Source organism: Panicum virgatum, chromosome 2N (genome assembly GCF_016808335.1).
Source record: "Panicum virgatum strain AP13 chromosome 2N, P.virgatum_v5, whole genome shotgun sequence".
NCBI classification, from domain to species: Eukaryota; Viridiplantae; Streptophyta; class Magnoliopsida; order Poales; family Poaceae; genus Panicum; species Panicum virgatum.
The window spans coordinates 4,323,732-4,345,444 of record NC_053146.1 but is presented as its reverse complement, the minus strand read 5'-3'; the positions used below and the strand labels follow the sequence as shown (position 1 = coordinate 4,345,444).

General features: G+C 45.7%; 2 protein-coding genes across 3 annotated transcripts; one reads left to right on the top strand and one right to left on the bottom strand.

The window, feature by feature from the left end:
- Window positions 1–825: 825 nt before the first annotated feature.
- On the top strand, window positions 826–5,272 carry LOC120659362 (nuclear transcription factor Y subunit A-10-like). 2 transcript variants are annotated; one of them, XM_039937479.1, is made up of 6 exons: window positions 826–924; window positions 1,164–1,314; window positions 3,962–4,080; window positions 4,167–4,241; window positions 4,479–4,611; window positions 4,715–5,272. In XM_039937479.1, exons 2-6 carry the CDS (start codon window positions 1,231–1,233, stop codon window positions 4,988–4,990), a joined length of 687 nt encoding a protein of 228 aa, XP_039793413.1. In that variant the 5' UTR covers window positions 826–924; window positions 1,164–1,230; the 3' UTR covers window positions 4,991–5,272. The 2 variants fall into 2 exon arrangements, with proteins under 2 accessions (XP_039793413.1, XP_039793412.1); XM_039937478.1 differs by having other exon boundaries at window positions 4,471–4,611.
- Window positions 5,273–6,504: 1,232 nt separating this feature from the next.
- Window positions 6,505–7,419, bottom strand: LOC120659363 (translation initiation factor IF-2-like). Its single transcript, XM_039937480.1, has one exon. The coding sequence runs from the start codon at window positions 7,302–7,304 to the stop codon at window positions 6,801–6,803; it is 504 nt and encodes a 167-aa protein (XP_039793414.1). The 5' UTR covers window positions 7,305–7,419; the 3' UTR covers window positions 6,505–6,800.
- Between the last annotated feature and the right edge of the window lie 14,294 nt (window positions 7,420–21,713).

Below are 21,713 nucleotides of genomic sequence, written 5' to 3'. Positions count from 1 at the left end.
TTCTTTCACCTCTTCCCCACCCTCTCCTCTCTCTATTTTTTTCTTCTCCCATGTTCTTTTTCCCTAGCTCCCCTTTGTTTCTAATGGACGCTGCAACCAGTAGGGGGCTGAGCCCCCTCAGCCCCTACTGGATCCGCCCGTCTCCCGGGTGCATCAGGGATTCAGGGTGCATAGTAACTAGTGTATCAGCTCGAAGTTACTAGTTCTTTGTGATGGTTTCACGCGGGAAGTAAAAAATGAAACACCGTTCAAATTTGATTCATTTACAGTGTTCTGGATGGGAGGGGCCTGCAGCTGAAACGACCGGCATTTACATTCCCCGGCGCCAAATTTATAGGCCTGCCGCTGTCGTGGCTCACTTAATGCCGTCGTGTAGCTCGATCCCCTTCCTGAACCGCATGGACGGACGGCGATTCAATGGCGACACAACAATCTGTTTAGATCTCAAAAGGTAAAATATAAAATTTTTATAAATTATTTGCATGGTGTACTAAATATAGTCGAAAAATAAATTGCATTACATAAATGAACTGTAAATCGCGAGACGAATCTATTGAGCCTAATTAGGACGTAATTATATATTAAATTGCTACAGTAATGCTATAGTAAACATGTTCTAATGATGAATTAATTAGACTCATTAGATTCGTCTTATAGTTTACAGACGAGATCTGTAATTAGTTTTGTGATTAATCTATATTTAATACTTCAAATATTGAAGTTTTTCTTTCAAAAATATAAAAATGCAAAATACAAAGTAATCTAAACAAAACCTAAATCAAAGCTCTCCCTCCCTCTTAGCTCGCATATAAACACACTCATCACCAGTTACCAGTCACCAGCAGGCAAGGCATACAGATTCTGTCTTGAGGTGACTGTCGTCGTCTTGGAAGCAGCAGCCGGTAGCCACCGACCATGAGGAGTGTAAGTGCTCATTCTGCCAGAACCTATTTAGCAGCAGTTCTTGTTCCAGTCTAGCTCCTCCCCCCCCCCCCCCCCTCGAACACACTAGCTCCTCTTTGCATTGCCCTCTGACAGTGATAACTGATAACCAGCTGGTAGAGGTAGACCTCTTGATCGAGCTGTTCTTGGGAGGAACATGAACAGCAGCAGCTATCTGCTATGACGCACAGTTCCTATGTATTTGCTTTGTTGGTGTGCAGGCGGCGGCAATGTGCTTCCAGGAGCACGGGCTAGCATTCCAGGTGGTCGCCGACGGCGGCAGGGGCCATGGCGGCGGCGCAACCGCGGCACCGTGGTGGGCGACTACTGCTCAGGGGTTTGCCGCTAAGTTTCCGATCAGCTTCAGCTCTGGTAAGTTTCCAGATTTTGGTCGACTTTGTTATCACGACCAGGGTTTACAAAATCGACTGGTCCGGTCAAACCGCCACCCTCCGGTAGCGGTTTACCGGACCGGTTTGACCGGAAACTGGTTAAATTCAAATCCAAATTCAAAAGCACATGTGTAACCGGTTTCGACCGGTTTACCGGTCCGGTCTGACCAGTTACCGGTGTTTTAACAAAAAATCCGACGGTTTAAAAATGGTTTCCTGGTTTGACCGGTCGCCATATGCGGTGGGGCTTAATGGGCCGGCTCATTTTTTCTTTTTTGATTTAACTTCATATGCCCGCAAACTATACTAAATAGACGAATTTTTGAGAAAATTTGACACCATTAGATTCGTCGCACCTTAAAATATTTTTAAAATATTTTTAAGAAATTTTTCTTTTTTTATTTTAATTTAAATTTTGAATTTAAGCCAATTTGGTACCGGTCCCAACCGAAATCGGACCGGACCGGTTTGACCGGTAACCGGTGAAACCGAATCGATTCCCACCGGTTTGGTTAACTGTGATCACGACTCCATCACCTGGGGATGGATCAATAATGGACTATGGAACCTTCGCCATGGTGATCCACCTCCACCACCTGTTGGTCGGTGTTGGGGGGGCAAATTTGCTCTTGGACACTCTTTAATGTCGTTCTTTGCTAAAGGACACTACTCAAATGCATCTTTGCCGATAGACACTATTGTTTTGAGTCTATTTGCTGGTGGACATTAGAGATAATAAAATATTAATTTCAGGCTTGAGAGGAGAGAGAAAGAATGTGAAAAGTCTTCTTTGCCCTTGGTTTAGGTGGTCCACAAATTCATTTTTCTTGTCCATTGAGACCGTGCGGCTCGGGACGGGATGAGGCCTCGCCTCCGCTAGCTGTGCTACGACGGACGGGCCTCAGGCGAGTGGTGGAAGAGTGGGAGGATGTCCTCGCTCCTTGGGAACCACACCAGATGGGACTCCAGCATCAGGGCGGCCTGTGTGGCGACGGGCCGGCCTGCGCGGCAGCGGCTGCCTGTGCGGCGGCGGCGTGCGGCTGCCTGTGCGGCGGCGGAGCCGGCCTGCGTGGAGGGGGACGCGGCCGGCCGGTGCGGCGCAACGAGCGGTGGCCGGCCGGCGCCGCGTCAAGGGGCGAGCGGCAGCGCCCAGCACCAGTGTGGAAGGGCGATAGTAGAGGCGCGCCGAGTTGCGGCTGCGCGCAAGGCGGGCCGTCGGCGACGCGTTCCGCCGGGCCGCTCGGCTGACCGGAGCGGCGGCCGGTGCGGGCGAGGGCTGCGTGCGGCGGCGGCCGGCGCGGGCGGGGGCTCCGGCGGCCACCCACGCTAGATCCAGGCGCCGCCGGCACTCCGCCCCATCCGTCCCTCTCCGCGGCGGTGGGCGAGCGCCTCCTCCCCGGGCGGTGGCCTTGGGCGAGCAGCTCTCCCCTGCTCCCTCGGCGCGGCACTCCCCTGCGGCGGCCGTGGGCGAGCGCGGCGCCTCCTCTCGAGCGCCGGCGCGGGTGGCGGGCGGAGCGGGTGGCCAGCGGCACGCAGGCCGAGGGGGTGCGGGCGGCGGCACCGGGGACTTGTTCCGGCTTGGCCTCCCCTGGAATTGTCACCGCGGCCTCGCAGCTCGATGTCTTTGCTGGCCGGCCATGCAGCGGCGCCGCCGCCGCTGTAGCAAACCGGCAGAGGCAAAGCACAGTCGCTGGGATACGACTTTAACAAGGACAAATTTGACTTTTCCACCCATTGTATCTCTACTGAAACAAAAAAATGAATATTTTATTTTCTTCAATGTCCACTAGCAAATAGACACAAAACACTAGTGTCCATTAGCAAATTTAGAATTAAGCGATGTCCATGAGCTAATACCACATTTCTTTGATGTCCTATGGCAAAATTGCCCGTGTTGGGGCGGACGTTGCCGACGCCGTCCTTGATGACGACGGCCGGTGTACCTGACGCCGCCGTTCTGAATGCCGGCCGCCGGCCGTACCTTACGGTTAAATGACTATGCTACCATTTGGTGGCAGTGTGGTCCTAATCCTAGGATAATTAAATACTGTGTGCTGGGTCCTTCTCCTTCATTGATGTCCTAGGTGAGGTGAGGTTGGTGACGCACTTTGGTGAGGTTTCGTGACCAGTTCGATAGGGCTCCTCCACCTTTCAGTACATGTGCGTACACTTGTATAGTTGTACACACACACACTTGTATAGTTGTATACACACACATATGGACCCACCTCATTACTTTCTATCCCTATAGACGCCTTCAAGAGATTATTAATATCCTTACATTATGAAGTTTCCATGTTTACTGTTCATGCGGAATTTTATCTCTAAAATCAGTTTCGTATTAAATCTTACTAACATATGAAAATAACAATGAAATATTCTTAATGTATTTTTTTCGTAAGGCATACACGATCAGCCAAACCACCTAGCAAAGTCGTTTGATGGTCAAGAATATTCGATTTTGGAGTTGAATGACGAAAATCAAATTTTTGTGATAGTTGGATGGCTAAAAATGGAATTTACCCATAAGATAATCTAAGTAAAATTCTGTGAAGCTATAAAAAATACTGTCCAAACAAGAGAGGTAAACGCAAAAGGTGAGAGCTGATAAACACTTGTGATTTCAGGCGATTCTGACCCTCCGCAAGACCACAAATATCATGAGCCTTCCGCAGCAGGCATGGCCGCCTACCCGGAGTTGCACAAGTACCATGGCCCTTTCGATCTGGCATTTGGGCAGTCCATGGTGAGAGTTAGCCATGGCTGTTCGAGTCCGTAAACCCATATGCTTCGACATCTTGGCCTTTTACTCCTTTGTCTTTTGAACTGAAGGTGTGGAGCAACAATGCCGGTGCTGGTCAGCGGCAGAGCTATGGTCTGTACTCTCCATATGGAGCTCAAGCTATGGTAAGCCATCTCGCTCCCTTCTCATCATGTTCTTGATCCATGATCATTTCAGTTGAAATTCACCAATGTCTGAATGTCTCAGCTCAGCATTTGAGCATCAAGACAAGGAAGCTGCTAATCTTTCAGATGTGCAGTACTAATAGGATATAGCATGAATCTGCATCGGACCTGTAGTGTCTAGATGTGCTGTGCTGACTCTCGTTCCTCACCTCACCATTTGCAAATGAAGCACGGCAGGGTGCTCCTGCCGCCGGCGGTCGCCGCCAAGGAGCCGGTCTACGTGAACGCCAAGCAGTTCAAAGGCATCCTCCGGCGGCGCCTGGCCCGCGCCAGGGCGGCTAGGGACCTCAGGGCCTCCAGGAACCGCAAGGTAAGCAGCAGAGCATCATCGATTCTCTGCTGAATTCACTGGGTCAGACGATTCATCTCAATTCTTCCATTTGCACCGGCTCGCCGTCGCACTCGCCGTGCAGCCGTACCTCCACGAGTCGCGGCACCTGCACGCGCTCCGCCGCGCGCGGGGCTCTGGCGGCCGCTTCCTCAACACCAGGAGCCTCGCCGCCGGCGACCCGGCGCCCCCGGGAGGACCTGAGCCTACTGAGGACAGCGCGTCGAAGGCGGCAACGCTGCACCCGGTGCAGGACCGCCAGGACGTCTTCCACTCGTCGTTGACGAACATGGCCGGCGACGGCGATGGGAGGTGGGCCTGCGCGGCGCCACGGGGCTGCCGCGACCTGCTCAAGGCGTGACGGCGGCGGCGGGCGGCCAGGCGCAGAGAGCCCTCGCCGCCGCCTGGTGGCTCTAGGACGGCAACTCATTCTTGGATCCGGGTTATCCGGGTATGTGGTTCAGCGGTTGTGTTGCAGGGGCAGTGAAAGAGGCAGCAGCTTCTCCTGCACCAAACCAAGATGAACCAGTGTTCCTGACTTCCTGTAAAACCTGCAAGTTCATTTGATGCATATGCAGACACTAAAGGTTCATGTTTGAAAGCTATTGTCCTGTTCAATTAGACGGAGATTCATGTGCGCTGATGACTGTTTGATCCTGTTTCTTGTCTGAGATGATGCTGGCAATGGATTAAACAAACACAACATGGCAACCAGCAGCATATTAACCAGAGAGTAGATGACAAATAGTAACGTGATCGAGCTGCATTATCTGAACTTTGTGAATCAGGGAAGCCTTCCCCAATAGATAACAGCCAAGCCATCTGCGGGCAACAGACACAGAGAAACCAATTCAAAAGAGCCCCCTTTATGGTTCCTTTCCAGAAATCTTCATTAGATAGGGCGGATTTCGATTTATGCATGATGACAAGAAAAACTGGAATTCACAAAAAGAAACAAAAGGTATGTTGGCATAAAGAAACACCAACACGCAATCTTTATAACTGACCTTGATCCACTGACTTTTTTTTCTCAAAAGAAATACTATGCAAGGAATCCATATCATTCCAAAACGGAAAACTTAATACCATCTGGTAGCTAGAAACAAACATAACATATATACTCATAATCCTAAACTGTAAAATCCTGTTTTACTGTCATAATACTTTCAATGAACAGAAAGAAAATGGTGGAATAGTTCGTTCTTCCAATGAGTAAATTGTAAGAACTCTATTTAAAAACTCTGTAGACCAACACTGAAGCAGGAAAATACTCAAAACAAACAGCATAACTGGCTGCAATTGCTGTGCTAGCAAAGAAACCATCTCAGCGTTGGAGATGATTATGATGTAAGATTAAGAGAACCCCAAAAATGAATGCTTTATCTGAGCATGCCAGAAATCATAATCTTGGATGAAATCGTAAACTGGATTATCCCATCAAACAGAACCAATACCACAACCAAATATGGCATTTTCCTTTTTCATTGCAGATTTTAGTCTTATGGCATTCTGAAACAGATTTGTTTCCACATAATGAGCCCGAAACTAATGGTATGACTGTAAATAAGAAATTGCCAAGTCTTTTGTCAAACTGTTGGAGGAGTATTTTTAACGTTTTTGCCAAAAATCAAAGATGGCAACTCGATTTGCCAAACTGCTGGAGATGCTCTCCTTTAAGAGTTCTGTCACCACTGCGAATTATAGATCAAAAGTTTAATCTCACAGTAGCCTGATGAGGCCATATCCAGTTTAGAACACCACAGTTACCGCTTACACAGAGCACTATTCTCTGACTATGCAAGATAATCATGATTGCCAATTGTATGATTCTCAGGCCTATCCAGTAGAATAATCTCAACACATCTCTCTTAAACATTGCAGTTACTAGTGGAATCTGTTTAATGAACTACCCAGCAACAATTTTTTGCAAACAACAGAGGATTTTGCAATTTCAATGCACGAATAGAGAGCCAATAATCCACAGGTAGCATTATCAAGGTCACGTAACAGCACAGTATCAGAATTTCTTCCGTAAATTGAAAGCAACGTCCCAGCAATTAGGCGTCGTCCCAACAATTAAGCATGGAACAGCCTTATTTCCCCCACAAAGGGAACCAAAATTAACCTCAGGAAGTATGAACCTAATAACCAATCCGCCAATTGTTAGTTACTCAAACCTTCTCGGCAACTGCTTCTCCCTTCTTCCCCTCGCCGGGGGCCGTCGATGGCGAAGCAGCCTGCTGCGGCGCGGCCTCTCCCTTCTTCTCCGCATCGGTCGCTGGTTCCTCTTTCGCAGCGGCGGCGGCGCGCTCGTTGACGGCCTGCTCGGCCTGGAGCACGGGCGCGTAGTAGTCGGCGTGAGCGTCCATGCACGCCTTGAGGTTGGCGGTGGCCTCGTGGCAGCGCTCGACCATGTCGGCGCCCTCCTTCTGCGCCGCCTCGACGCACTCCTCCCACGCCACGAAGGCGTCCTTGCAGCCCCCGGCCTTCATGAAGAGGCAGAACCCGCACTCCCCTTCCTCCTCCTCCCCCTTCTCCGCCTCCGCCTCCGCCGCCGCCGCCGCCGCCGCCGCTCCGGGCGCGGCTGATTCCGGGACCGGTTCTCGCGGCGCCTCGTCTCGGCCAGCTGCGGCGGGTGTGGAGGGCTCTTGCGCGGCGGGATCGGGGGGCGCCATTGCCTTCGGTGCGATCTGCGCGCGCGCGAGGTGGCGCGGTGAGCTCCTTGGGGAGGAAGAAGAAGATGGCGTCTCGCCGCCGCCGGACCGAGGAGTTTGGTAAGTTGGACTGTTGGTCTCCGAGGCCAAGAGGAGAGAGGGGTTTATTTATCATGGGCTGTGGGCTCGTTCGTTCGCATTTTCTGGCCCAATAACCTCATAAGCCAATCGTTTTCTGGCCGACTTGGACATTTTATTTTTTTTGAATTTGGCCGACTTGGACTTGGATTCCTCACCGCCGAGAGACACAACATTTTGATCTCAACAAGAATTCGGCTCGGGTCTCTAAAAAAAGTAGATAGGGAAGGAGAAACCGGAGTAACTAAAAGATAACCTTGTTTGCCCTCCTCCGGTTGAAAACGTCGGGAACTATTTCTGATCCTATTTCTTTTGCCTGGAGCAGCAGGGGGAACTAGAAAGAGACGGATGGGAAAACGAAATTGATATTATTGGATATCGAGAATTGAACATATCGATCGGTAATATGTTTATGATCGGAAATCGGTAACTTAAGACGGAAAAATACATGTAACCACTTCAAACATGAAGCTCGAGAAAATAGTTACAGATATACATAAGTTATATTCAAATAAGAGATATAACCAAACATTCAGGCACGTAACCCCTTCAAACAAGAAGCTCGAGAAAATAGTTAGGGCGTGTTTAGTTGGTGAAAAAGTTTGGGTTTTGGTATTGTAGTACATTTCGTTATTACTTGACAAATAATGTTCAATTATGGACTAATTAGTCTTAAAAGATTCAGCTCGTACTAATCAGTTTGACTGTGTAATTAGTTATTTTTTCAATTGCATTTAATGCTTCATGCATGTGTCCGAAGATTCGATGCGACGGATACTGGCAAATCTTTTTGAGAACTAAACAGGGCCTTACAGATACGCATAAGTTATATTGAAATAAGAGATATAACCAAACATTCAGGCGCGGAGCAACAATGCGACACCACATCCATGATCCAATAGGCAACATACCAACAGAAAGCAGACAGCCAGACATGCAGCATCCCGTGGCATCTTTGTGCCTGGTGTGCCGCCGGCCGTGGATTCCATGTCCAGTAGGCTTAGAACATGGTTAATAGCCACGCCCGCAGCCCACAGCCGGCGGGGAGAAATGCAATGATGATGGTGGGGTCCACTATTTCAACCAATGAAAATGCATGCAGGACCTCCCAGCCGGCTTGAGCGGGCGGATAGCCAAACGCCCACCTTCTTCTCTCTTGGTCTATGTAGACTCTCAGCCACCCATTATACGTGCTCTTAGGGTGTCGCAAACTCGAGGAGACAGCCAGACAGGGGCACGCGCGCGGCGCTGGCGCAGCGCCTGCTACAATTCTGCTCTTGCAACTGCATGCTGCGTGCGGCCAGGGAGGCAGGGACTCCAGTCGCCAGCGTGTCGGCGTGATGTCGGGCGGCGGGCGCGTGTGGCAGCTAGGAGTCGAGTTTGGTACTGGGAGGTGGGAGTGGGGCGTGGCCCATGGGATGGTGGGAGCCGAACTCGGGTGGGGGATTAGGGTTTGGAGGGTTTTGTTGGAATGGTGGGCTGGTGTGGGCCGGGCTGAGAGGGAGTTGCGGGGGAGGTGCTGGGCTGAATTGGTATGCAAGCTGAATACGGGAACAACCAACAAGAATTTCTTGATGTAATACGGTAACCACGAAAACGGACGGGAAACACCCGCTCCTGTTTCTGTTCCCATAACCGCTGATTTTCCTCTTTTTTCATGCAGAAACGGTACACGATCGGTTTATATAAAATTCGGTGCCGGTAGGAATGGGATTTTCGTGTTCTTTCAACCCCTACGCAGGAGAGCGCAAGCGTAGCGAGCCCTCACCTGCAGATGCTTTTTTCCCCCATATCCTCTGCAGCTGCTGATTTTGTTGAGCCGATCTGCTATTTTTGCATGGGCCTACGGCCCGTGGTGTACTCGTCAACAGCATGCGCCTGATTAACCTGGAGCTGCCAGGAACCACATATTTGACTAGAAGTTAAGATATCACATAAGTAATAATAGTCTAGGCACGTGATCAAACCAAACAAGAAAAAAAGTTATGTTTCCCGAACCGTATATCCAAATAAAAATCCAACTACACCACTGTGTTTTTTACGACGAAATCTTCAAAATTAGATCCCACTTGAATATATTTGGATGTTTTTTTGGTGGAATATTCTTTTGAACGCGATTTTGAAGCTAGAAGAATTATTCCAACATAATAAAAAAATATTTCGTCTTTTGGAATAATTGTTCGAACATAATAAAAAAAATGGGGAAGCCTTCTGGTGCAATTGTTCCAACATAGCCAAAGAAAATGTTCCGTACTTTACACGAAGTCAAAATCGAAGGAGCCCGGATACTCTAGGTATATATCCGGAGTGTTCGGGTATGAATGAATGTAAGCAAACTCCTAGTTACAAAGTAGGAAATTCAGATCTAGTAAAAGGATAGGTACCGAGAGATCCTTAAGAATGCTTTCCACTAACTGGTTCAAGCTAGAAACTTGTACACGAGTAGATCGAGCTCAAACCCTTGAAAGTTAGTCTCACAAGCAAATAACCACAAACTTAAGTAAGAGAACAGAAAAGAGACAACAAATTGTTTCCAAAAGTTCACACCCAAAGGTGTCACGTCTCCGTTGAGGAACAGCTCAAGAGACGGTGCTCAAGAATCCCTATGCTCCTCACCCAAGGGCGAGACCAATGCTCAAGCCCATGGTCACTTACTATGGGTTCCTCTGAGAGGATTGACGAGTACAAACTTCCCGTGAAGCTCACAAATCTTGTCGAGCACTCGCGAGCACGTCTAGCCGTCTAGGAGCACAAGGCTTCAAGAGTAATAAACTTGAATCCACCGGCTTGACGAAGACCTAGTGCTCAAGAATGGGAATGGCAGTTCACTAGCACAAATCTTGTCTCTTGCACCACTCTCACTTGAATCCCTCAAGAAAATCACTCAAGAAAGGAAGGGAGGGAGTGAGAGAGCTCTTTCAAGGCTTGCAATGGCATTCTGGCCGAAATGAGCAAGAGAGAACTGACTGAAGAGGTTGGGGGGGGGGTATTTACACACACACACACACTCACTCATAAAAGTAGCTGTTGGCTAAAGGGTACCCGGAGTCTCCGGTTATATGCCCGGATACTCCGGGTATATGTCCGGATACTTCGGGTCTTGAAGCCCGGAGATTCCATCTATAACCCGGAATCTCCGGGTTCAGCAGAACTTTCACTCAAAAGGACTTAAGGATGTTTTTGAGTGGTATTTGTGGCTCATAAAGATTTGTAATGGTTCTCTTGAGCACTAGATCCAAGTGAAAACCTACATATCAAAGTCCCTCTTGATAGTACGGGGTTCCTATACTCAAATATAAAATAAAATTCTAGTCTTCGAGTAAATTTCAACCACCACTTTTCATTTCCTTTTTTAGTGGACGTGCTTCAACTTTTGTTTCATTTATTCAGCTTTAACACCAGCACACATGCTAGATACACGAGATTAAACGCACATGTGTTTTGTCACCCAAACACCAAAACCCACTAAGGAGTCTAGATATCTTTCAGCATCCCTTCATGTGCCGTGAGCATGTGTGGTTTTGACCGGTGGGGTGCTGCTTTGGGATGGCAGGGCGCTTGTGCGACATGCAGGTCCCGCACATGCGACCTCTATTGTTAGTTGGTTAACATACAGACATGAAGAACCCTAGCATCTTGGTGTAACACCCCGGATACTCCGGGAATTTTCCCGGATACTCCGGACATGGAGTTCCTAGTTCATGTAATTTTTGCCCTCTAGGCCACACAATCATTAAAATAGGGATCTCACAATTTCTCTCTCTCCCTCACAGCTCACTCCCCCTCTCCCCCTCGAGTGCACTCTCTCCCTCTCCCTCTTGAGCTCTCCCTCTCCCTCATGAGCTCCCTCTCTCTCTCTCTAGTGCCCTAGAGTGCAAATCCTCCCTCTCAACTTGATCCCAAGGCTAAGGAAGCTTCAATCGGCGTGGAGAACCCTTCCCCCATGTGCTCCTCCTCGGGGTGGCATTGGATTTCAAGTTCTTCATTCAAGAAAAGCTCATCCTAGGTATTCAACTTGTGCCACCCCGATCTATGTGTTCTAGGAGGTTTAAAGTGATTTCTTTTGGTCAATCAACTCTATACGCATCCCTCAACTAGGATCTAAAAGGGTTTTGATTTTGGTGGGATGGTTTTGCCAAAAATCAAGATTTCAGTTTTTGGGGCGAAAATGCTGTCGGACCCGGAGTCTCCGGGTATAAGCCCGGAAACTCCGGGTTTTGAACACTCCGGGGGAAACTCCGGGTATAGGCCGGAAACTCCGGATTTGGGGGTCCGGATACTCCGAGAAGGTGCCCGGATACTCCGGAAAATGTTGTCCCGGATACTCCGGGTATATTCCCGGATACTCCGGATTTTTGGTCTCGAATTTGAACGGTGGTGAATGTAAAACTAGGTTTATTAGCTTTATATTTCCATGCTCGGTAGGATAGAACTATAAAGTGTGTTGTTTGACAATTTTTACATGTAATTTTTAAGGGTGCTAGATAAAAATGTTTTTATAGTTTATAAATGCATAGTTGGAGTTAGGAGAATTCTAAAAATACAAAACCAGTTGGGTTAACTTTGTGTAAATTCATGTAAGGTTTAATTAACCTCCGCCGGTGTAGTTGTTTATAGTTAGACAATATCGACCTTGTGCTTGTATTGCTCCACTTTTTATTGCATTATCATGCATTCATAGATATGCATCGTTGCACCTCATTTAGGTACGCTAGATGTACGACGTGTGGACGTGAAGCACGCGGTGTGGAGTCGAACCACAAGACGGTGTTTGGCGGATATCTCCAGAAGAAGGAATGGCCCTAAGAAGCAACCGAAGACCCGACCCAAGGTCGGAAGGGCCCAAGGCCTTGATAGCTTTAACACTAACTTAGTGTTACCCTCAGGCAAGCCCCGGTGCATGTTCTATTATTTTAAATTATGAATCACTATGTATATGTTTTATCTATTACTTGTGCATTAAGTATTAGGGATTGATTGGAACCCTAGCTGCATAACCCCTAGGTTTCCTTGAGTTTACTAGTAAGTTTAGGTCGATAGCGGTGCTATGCTAAATAAGTCCGGTAGAAGTCGGGTGACTTCGTGTCACTCGCGAGATACAGGAAACTTTAGAAGCCGAGTAGTTGCTGGTTACTCGCGAGATTACATCATTTATCATTATACTTCAGTATTTGTGGAGTGGATTGTAATGGATATGGAGATATGAGACCGGGCGGGGATGATGGATAGGTATGACAGCAGGACAGGGTTCCTGGGTGTCTTAGCCCCGTCTGTGTCGATTAAGGACCGGTGGATGTGGCAGTGCTGATCGGGGATTGAATTGTACTAACCGCATGCCGGGAGTAGGAGGTAGTCGAAACCGGTAAGCCTAGTACTGCTTTGCTTCGAAAGTTGTAAGGATCACCGGGGTGTCCGACCCTAGAGGGGGAGGGGGTGAATAGGGTCGCTAATCGCTTTTCTATCCTAGGGCTCAATCTAATTGCATAAGATAAACCTAACACGTCCTACACATGCTAGTTATGACTAAGGTTTATCTATGCTACCCTCTACTTACCCCAAAAGACTTGCAACCTATAGCCAATCCTAATCAAACTAACTAGGAAAGTAAAGGTAAGCAAGAAAGAGTAAATGCGGAAATGTAATGCGGTAAGTAAAGCGGTAAGGGAGAGGATATGCAAACTCCCGTGAAGACACCAAGACACACGATTTAACGTGGTTCAGTTAGGACACAAAAGTCCCTCCCTACGTCCACGGCCACTTGCTCACAAAGAACAAGTGTGATACCGAGTCTCTTCGCTTGATCACCGTCTTGCCACGCCTCCAAGGCTCCCGACAAGCAAAGGCTAAGTGACACCAAGTCACAAAGACGAGGTCACCGCCACCGTCTATCTCGAAGCGTCACCACGGCACCGTCTTCACTATCTTGGAGCTTTAACACCAAGTAGGGGCCTCCTTCCCCGCACAAAGTGTCGTTGCCACTCCACACCAAGTCGGAGGGTCACACGACGAGTACAAGTGTTTGCTTGCCGCAGCAAGACTTCTCTCAAGGGAGCTCTCGCAAGAACTAATCCCTAATCAAGCACTAAGCACTCTAACAAGTGTGCTTAAGCCTATATGATTTACAATGAAGCTCTATGGTGGTTGGAGATGATCTTTAGCTCTAGTATACTTCTTTGAACTCCAGCACACTCAAATGGTGCGGCCTTGGGGCTATATATAGGCAGCACAAGCAAATATAGCCGTTGGAGAAAAGCTGCCAGAAATGTGCTTAACACCGGTTAATCCGATGCTCCCCAAATCGCCATCGTCGGTTTAACCGGTGATACTAAACTGCCCACTGAAAACTAGCCGTTACGTGTACGGGCAATCAACCGACGCAATCGACCGGTGTATGTAATGTTAGCGTCGGTTTAACCGGTGAGTGCAACTGTCCTCTGATCCTTGAAAAACAAACTCTCTGGACAACTGCACCGACGCCATTAACCGGTGCATCATCGGTTCATCCGATGTATGCATTTTCCTTGGTCTGCTTCTGCCATTGCACCGACGTATTCAAACTTCCTATCGTCGGTTCATCCGGTGCCAAACCCTAGCCCGCAGGCCATATCTGTCATTGCACCGATGAGTACATTTTGCCTTACGTCGGTTCATCCGGTGATACTAAAACTCCCAGACGTGCTCAAGTCAATGCATCGACGTGTGTAATTTGCTTGGCGTCGGTTCAACCGGTGACTTGATTTCTTTTAGGTTTCAGGGCGCTGCCCTGAGACCTGCGAGGGGCGGAACCCCCGTAGGGGCGGCCCTTCGGGCCTAGCTTCGCCTCTCTTCTCTTTGTCATCACTTGAACCTAAAAGCCTGAGTATATTATCTAAGTGTGTGGTTTGAACTATATGAGCAATGAAAAATTTGTACCTTAATCCATGGGATCATCAAATTGCACTTCTCCCCCACATTGACTAAGTACCTCCCCCTATCACCATGCATCCTTTTGCATTGCATTTTCCATTCCTCCCCCTTGCTAATGGCATCACTTGCTTGCTTTTAGGGTACATTTTCTCCCCCTTTGTCATCAAACACCTAAAAGCTTTATAACCACTAGCAACAAGGATCATTAGTAGCAAAAGAAATTTACTAGTGATAGAGTGTTATACCAACTAGATTAGGCATATCTCCCATTGTTTGAACAAGCTCCCCCTTTTTCAAAACTTGTGGCACCTCCTATCTTGACATCCATTGTAATACCAATTGTGACTTGTAGGGGTAGTGTTCAAAAGAAATTGAATTCATGGAGATAGCTTTAGGTGACTAGCCATGCCTCCCTATTTCATTTATCTCTTTAACCTTTTGGGAGTTATGGCTTGGTCTTCTTCCCTTGTCCAATCTTTCTTGATCCATTGATACCAAATGTAAGGTTAATTGCAATGTGTATTATCTTGATATCGAGGGATTGAGTGTATTACCATATGGACAAAAAGGAGTGTGACTACAACAAATAGCACTTGTAAAGCATGTTAGTCACAAAAACTCAAGCTATAGAGTTAGCTCCCCCTAAATGTGTGCATTAGTGTTTGAATCACTTAATCAAATGTATGCACTTGTAATTCACATAATGGGGATCAAACTCTATAACTTGAAAAACATGACACCAAATGAATACCAAGGATAGAATTGATACCAATTATAGACTTTGGTATTTTCTTTCGAAAATATGTGTCATGGTGAAGCAACGGTTTTTGCCCATGTAGGTTGCACTAGATAAGAAGTTAGTACCAAAACAACCTATCATATGATATTTCTAGGAAGGCATAAAAGATACCAAATGTAAATACCAATTGTAAAGATAAGATCATGCATTCCTAGAGAGGCATTGAGCTACAATGATGCATGAAGGATATCAAATGAATTTGAGATCATCCTTTTACCTTGCTCATTACCTCATATGTAGGGGAGGGGAATTTGGGTTACTAATCTTTAATCCATAACTTGGCTTTCCTTTATCTTTGCATGATGCATCCCTACTTATGCATCCCAAACCTTGTCAAGCCTCCAAATTCCCGGTCACTTGGATGCTTTCCACCATCCAATGATGGCTTTGGCCTCCTCCTAGGGCCATGGTTCCCCCTTTGATTCTCCCTCATGACTTGATTCACTTAGGTATTTCTCCCCCTTTGGGATATGCTTCTTCTTCTTGACAAAATATCTTTCTTTGATCCACATTTTTTTCTCCTTTGGAATCAAATCACTTTAAAAGGTCTTGCTTCTAAAAAGGTCTTGCAAAACAATATAGCTCAAAAGAAGATTAGTATCCTAGGGAGTTAGTTCCATGACTCATGATCCAATTGAATGATATCAATGAAGATACCAATTGAGAATTTACTATAGTGGATCACAAAATCACGAAACTTGCATGACATGAGCTAAGCTTTCCACAAGTATGTGCACAAAAAGATAATGTGAAAATAAAGTGCACAACTAGAAGTTATAACTAGAAAGCTTAGATCATATCATGCACGGAGGTAGCTCTAAAAAAAATAAGGAATTGACAATTATACCAATTTAATAAGTTTAGAACCTAGGTGTTGGTTAGGTCCACCTTGCAAGGTTAAATCGGATCGATTCGCCGTGTCTCGTGGTTATGAGGGCCTTGGTCTCTTTGTCACACCGTAGCAAATGAGATAGAATATTAGAAACATAAAAATGGATACTATTCTGAATCTTAAATTGTTTGCCCCAACTTGGGTGTTTAGATAGGCAAACATTAGTAAGAGTCTATCTATCTAAAATATGTGGCTAAAACATGGAAAGTAAGGATACATCTCTAGTTGCTTTTTCTGCAAAACAAACCACCAGCCAAAGGCCGTGCATGTCTAGATATGTGGGCTAAGTTATACCCACTGGTCGGGTAAGCCTTGCTGAGTATTAGTTGCTCAGGGTTTGTTGTTTACCCTATTTCAGGGTTAGGAGCTAACTAGGTTTCACATCGGTGGGCTCGATGTGGCGCCTTGTCTTCACGTCTCGGTAGTCCTCGACTTACCTTATTAGTTTTATTTATTCTCTAGTAAAAATTCTCTGTAAATTAGATTCTCTTCCGTTGCTATCTTTTCTTTTGTAAATTTTAAATTTTAAAGCGGTTTGTAAGAGCCTTGATATTATTTACTATTTTTGCTAAGAATATTTCATGCTGGTACCTTCTGCGCTCGCCTTTGTGCGAGACTTCTGGTGTGTTTCGATCGGCCTGTGGGTTGGAAACAGCCTGTCAAGTTACACTTAATTAAGCTAATGCGCCAGATGATGGCGGTTACGCTTAATTAAGCGTTTTAACTCGGCGGGTCTGTCACAGCTGGTATCAGAGCTGAAATGCACCAGGGGGTACCAGCAATATTATTTTAGTGTTTTCAAAACTAAAAATAAATTTCAGAAATCTACGTTCCTTTGCGATTAGGGAATTAGGAGAGACTAGATCGTAAGCCCTATATAGTGTAGGTTATGTCAGGTGGCTGTAAATATAGTTTCAACTAACTCCCAAGCATTAAGTAAGTGTGAATATATATATTATGATTGTTCTGCAGGTACACTAACCCCGTTTACGTAGGAAAGGTTAATAGTAAACGTCTAGTATATAGGGAGAGTACGTATTGTGCCACCGAATGATATCCATATATTGCCATAGTTGGATTGGCAAAAATACGTTTCTTTTGTGAGGACGTGCATGTCATCCATGTATCATGTCATACATTTGTTTTGCTTTGTGTGTCATGTCTATATAAATTTCCTCACATATTACTGCATCGCTTTTCATCAAATTCACAATACTAGGAGAAGCCGGTTCATAGTCTATGCCAGTCAAGTTTAGAAATGAAATTTGGTTTATGGTTAATATGGTTGAACTCTGTTTTTGTACAGCTGTTAAGAAAAACTTAAAGCTTTTCTATGTTAGCTTGGAATCGCAGTTTAGGAAAGTTGGCTCAAATTTGTGTATTACTTATGGTATTCTAATTTATGCAAATTTTCATCTTGAAGGTAGTTGACTCAGGAAAAGGAAAAGTGAATCTAGTTCCTGATGAAATATATATATGTATATAGAACCATCTCCATCTATTTACGGGTGGTATTTTAAAATTGTTAACGGTATATGATTTGACCTATGTCTCTTATAAAACCATCGAGAAATTTGGAATTGGAACATAATTATTACTCAAGTAAAACAAAGTTAAACAAAATAAACTGTTGAGTTTGACTGAACTTTGAATACTAAAGTTTGAGCCGTTTAGATACACACCCTAAATATGAGAGGTTTTGTGTTCACCATTTAGGATGTACGAATTATTAAATCTTGTTGTCTTGAGAATCAAAATAAGGATGTTAGTCTTAAATAAAATTATTGGTCGTTTTTCTTGATATACCTTTCTCCACCATAATCAGCTAACCATGTCCTATCTGTCGTTCCATGATCATTCTATTTTTTATCCAAACATTGAAGTTTTCCACTATTTGGTCAATGTTAAACTGATATCGTACATCCTTGTCCCTAGGTCATTCGTTCAAATGCATCAAAGCGTCCTGGTCATTCTTGATTACTAAAACCACCATGTTGTTCTTCTAGTATGAGTATTCGTTTATTTCTAATCGCATTGATTCCTATACCTAAAGTGGATCCGCTTGCATTCTTCTCAAATAAATATAAAAGAATTAGAAACTTGATCACAGACATTATAGACATCCTGCATGAATAAGGTCACCCGTTGGTTGTCAGGAAGGTACACTATTGCATCACATCAGATTGCATTGTTGGGACATGCAAGATTAGGAAAAAAATAGTGGTAGTTGGGCTGACCATGTGGATTATATGCCTTTGAATGTATTTTCTGGTTGCTCTCTAATATCTTTGTATCCAATCATGTTATTCGGGTTTTTATTATTGGTTCTTACATGGTGGAGATTTGTCCCACGCCCTATAGTGCCGCGACGGGATCTAGGGCCTCGTGTGTGCAGCCGCCACGCGATTGTGCCACTGGGTGCGTGCTGGTGCTTAAGTGCGTGTGGATGAAACTACATCGACACTTCTTTGTGCAATGTTGGAATCATTTTTCCTCTGCCTTTGTTCTTTAAGGGGGTAGGCCCTTGGGGGAGTAAAAATGCGAATGGGGTGTTTTACATGGGAGTTTATAAAGTCCACTAACTTGCATAGCATCTTGCATCATGCAACTTGAAAATAATAAACAACTTGAGCGAGAATGGACTTGAGCAAAAACTTTCCCTGACACTAATGATTCCTGTTCCCAACTCAAGAGAATTCGATCCTTTCAAAAACATCCTTGATTTAATCCGTTCTAATCAATTTCCATTGAGAGTCTCTTCGTGTATTCTACTTGCACTAACCTGTTATGTTTTCTTGGTGCCGCTTAACCGATGTTCGGTTCCTTGTTTGACCTGGTACAAGTGCCTTTGAGCGTTTTCCTTATTTCAAGTATTTCCTTGGTTTCTTTTAAAATGCCCAACTCTCATGAATCTTACTCAGTTTCTAGAGGTCAATCCTCGACCTTTGCTTTCCCTTTAAATCTCGGGACGAGATTTCTTTAAGGGGGTAGGATTGTAACACCCCGGATACTCCGGGAATTTTCCCGGATACTCCGGACATGGAGTTCCTAGTTTATGTAATTTTTGCCCTCTAGGCCACACAATCATTAAAATAGGGATCTCACCCTTTCTCTCTCTCCCTCACAGCTCACTCCCCCTCTCCCCCTCGAGTGCACTCTCTCCCTCTCCCTCTCCCTCATGAGCTCCCCCTCTCTCTCTCTAGTGCCCTAGAGGGCAAATCCTCCCTCTCAACTTGATCCCAAGGCTAAGGAAGCTTCAATCGGCGTGGAGAACCCTTCCCCTATGTGCTCCTCCTCGGGGTGGCATTGGATTTCAAGTTCTTCATTCAAGAAAAGCTCATCCTAGGTATTCAACTTGTGCCACCCCGATCTATGTGTTCTAGGAGGTTTAAAGTGATTTCTTTTGGTCAATCAACTCTATACGCATCCCTCAACTAGGATCTAAAAGGGTTTTGATTTTGGTGGGATGGTTTTGCCAAAAATCAAGATTTCAGTTTTTGGGGCGAAAATGCTGTCGGACCCGGAGACTCCGGGTATAAGCCCGGAAATTCCGGGTTTTGAACACTCCGGGGAAAACTCCGGGTATAGGCCGGAAACTCCGGATTTGGGGGTCCGGATACTCCGGAAAATGTTGTCCCGGATACTCCGGGTATATTCCCGGATACTCCGGATTTTTGGTCTCGAATTTGAACGGTGGTGAATGTAAAACTAGGTTTATTAGCTTTATATTTCCATGCTCGGTAGGATAGAACTATAAAGTGTGTTGTTTGACAATTTTTACATGTAATTTTAAGGGTGCTAGATAAAAATGTTTTTATAGTTTATAAATGCATAGTTGGAGTTAGGAGAATTCTAAAAATACAAAACCAGTTGGGTTAACTTTGTGTAAATTCATGTAAGGTTTAATTAACCTCTGCCGGTGTAATTGTTTATAGTTAGACAATATCGACCTTGTGCTTGTATTGCTCCACTTTTTATTGCATTATCATGCATTCATAGATATGCATCGTTGTACCTCATTTAGGTACGCTAGATGTACGACGTGTGGACGTGAAGCACGCGGTGTGGAGTCGAACCACAAGACGGTGTTTGGCGGATATCTCCAGAAGAAGGAATGGCCCTAAGAAGCAACCGAAGACCCGGCCCAAGGTCGGAAGGGCCCAAGGCCTTGATAGCTTTAACACTAACTTAGTGTTACCCTCAGGCAAGCCCCGGTGCATGTCCTATTATTTTAAATTATGAATCACTATGTATATGTTTTATCTATTACTTGTGCATTAAGTATTAGGGATTGATTGGAACCCTAGCTGCATAACCCCTAGGTTTCCTTGAGTTTACTAGTAAGTTTAGGTCGATAGCGGTGCTAGGCTAAATAAGTCCGGTAGAAGTTGGGTGGCTTCGTGTCACTCGCGAGATACAGGAAACTTTAGAAGCCGAGTAATTGCCGGTTACTCGCGAGATTACATCATTTATCATTATACTTCAGTATTTGTGGAGTGGATTGTAATGGATATGGAGATATGAGACCGGGCGGGGATGATGGATAGGTATGACAGCAGGACAGAGTTCCTGGGTGTCTTAGCCCCGTCTGTGTCGATTAAGGACCGGTGGATGTGGCAGTGCTGATCGGGGATTGAATTGTACTAACCGCATGCCGGGAGTAGGAGGTAGTCGAAACCGGTAAGCCTAGTACTGCTTTGCTTCGAAAGTACAGGACTTCAACTCACCTCCTGGGGTAGTCGAGTAGTCGCGGAGAAATGGGATGTTTGTTTATTTTTGGTGGTCTCACGTTGAGCTCGGCTGACCATATGATGGTGGGGCGGTCTTGTAGTTCGAGGTGGGGAGGGGAATGGTTGGTGCGTGGGGTCCGACGGGGCCTACACATGCCGTGTTGGTTAGGTCCACCTTGCAAGGTTAAATCGGATCGATTCGCCGTGTCTCACGGTTATGAGGGCCTTGGTCTCTTTGTCACACCGTAGCAAATGAGATAGAATATTAGAAACATAAAAATGGATACTATTCTGAATCTTAAATTGTTTGCCCCAACTTGGGTGTTTAGATAGGCAAACATTAGTAAGAGTCTATCTATCTAAAATATGTGGCTAAAACATGGAAAGTAAGGATACACCTCTAGTTGCTTTTTCTGCAAAACAAACCACCAGCCAAAGGTCGTGCATGTCTAGATATGTGGGCTAAGTTATACCCACTGGTCGGGTAAGCCTTGCTGAGTATTAGTTGCTCAGGGTTTGTTGTTTACCCTATTTCAGGGTTAGGAGCTAACTAGGTTTCACATCGGTGGGCTCGATGTGGCGCCTTGTCTTCACGTCTCGGTAGTCCTCGACTTACCTTATTAGTTTTATTTATTCTCTAGTAAAAATTCTCTTCTGTTGCTATCTTTTCTTTTGTAAATTTTAAATTTTAAAGCGGTTTGTAAAAGCCTTGATATTATTTACTATTTTTGCTAAGAATATTTCATGTTGGTACCTTCTGCGCTCGCCTTCGTGCGAGACTTCTGGTGTGTTTCGATCGGCCTGTGGGTTGGAAACAGCCTGTCAAGTTACACTTAATTAAGCTAATGCGCCAGATGATGGCGGTTACGCTTAATTAAGCGTTTTAACTCGGCGGGTCTGTCACACTTGGCTTGTGCCCTTCCTCTCCCTCTCTCTATGTGTGTGTCGCCGTGTAATCTGCAAGT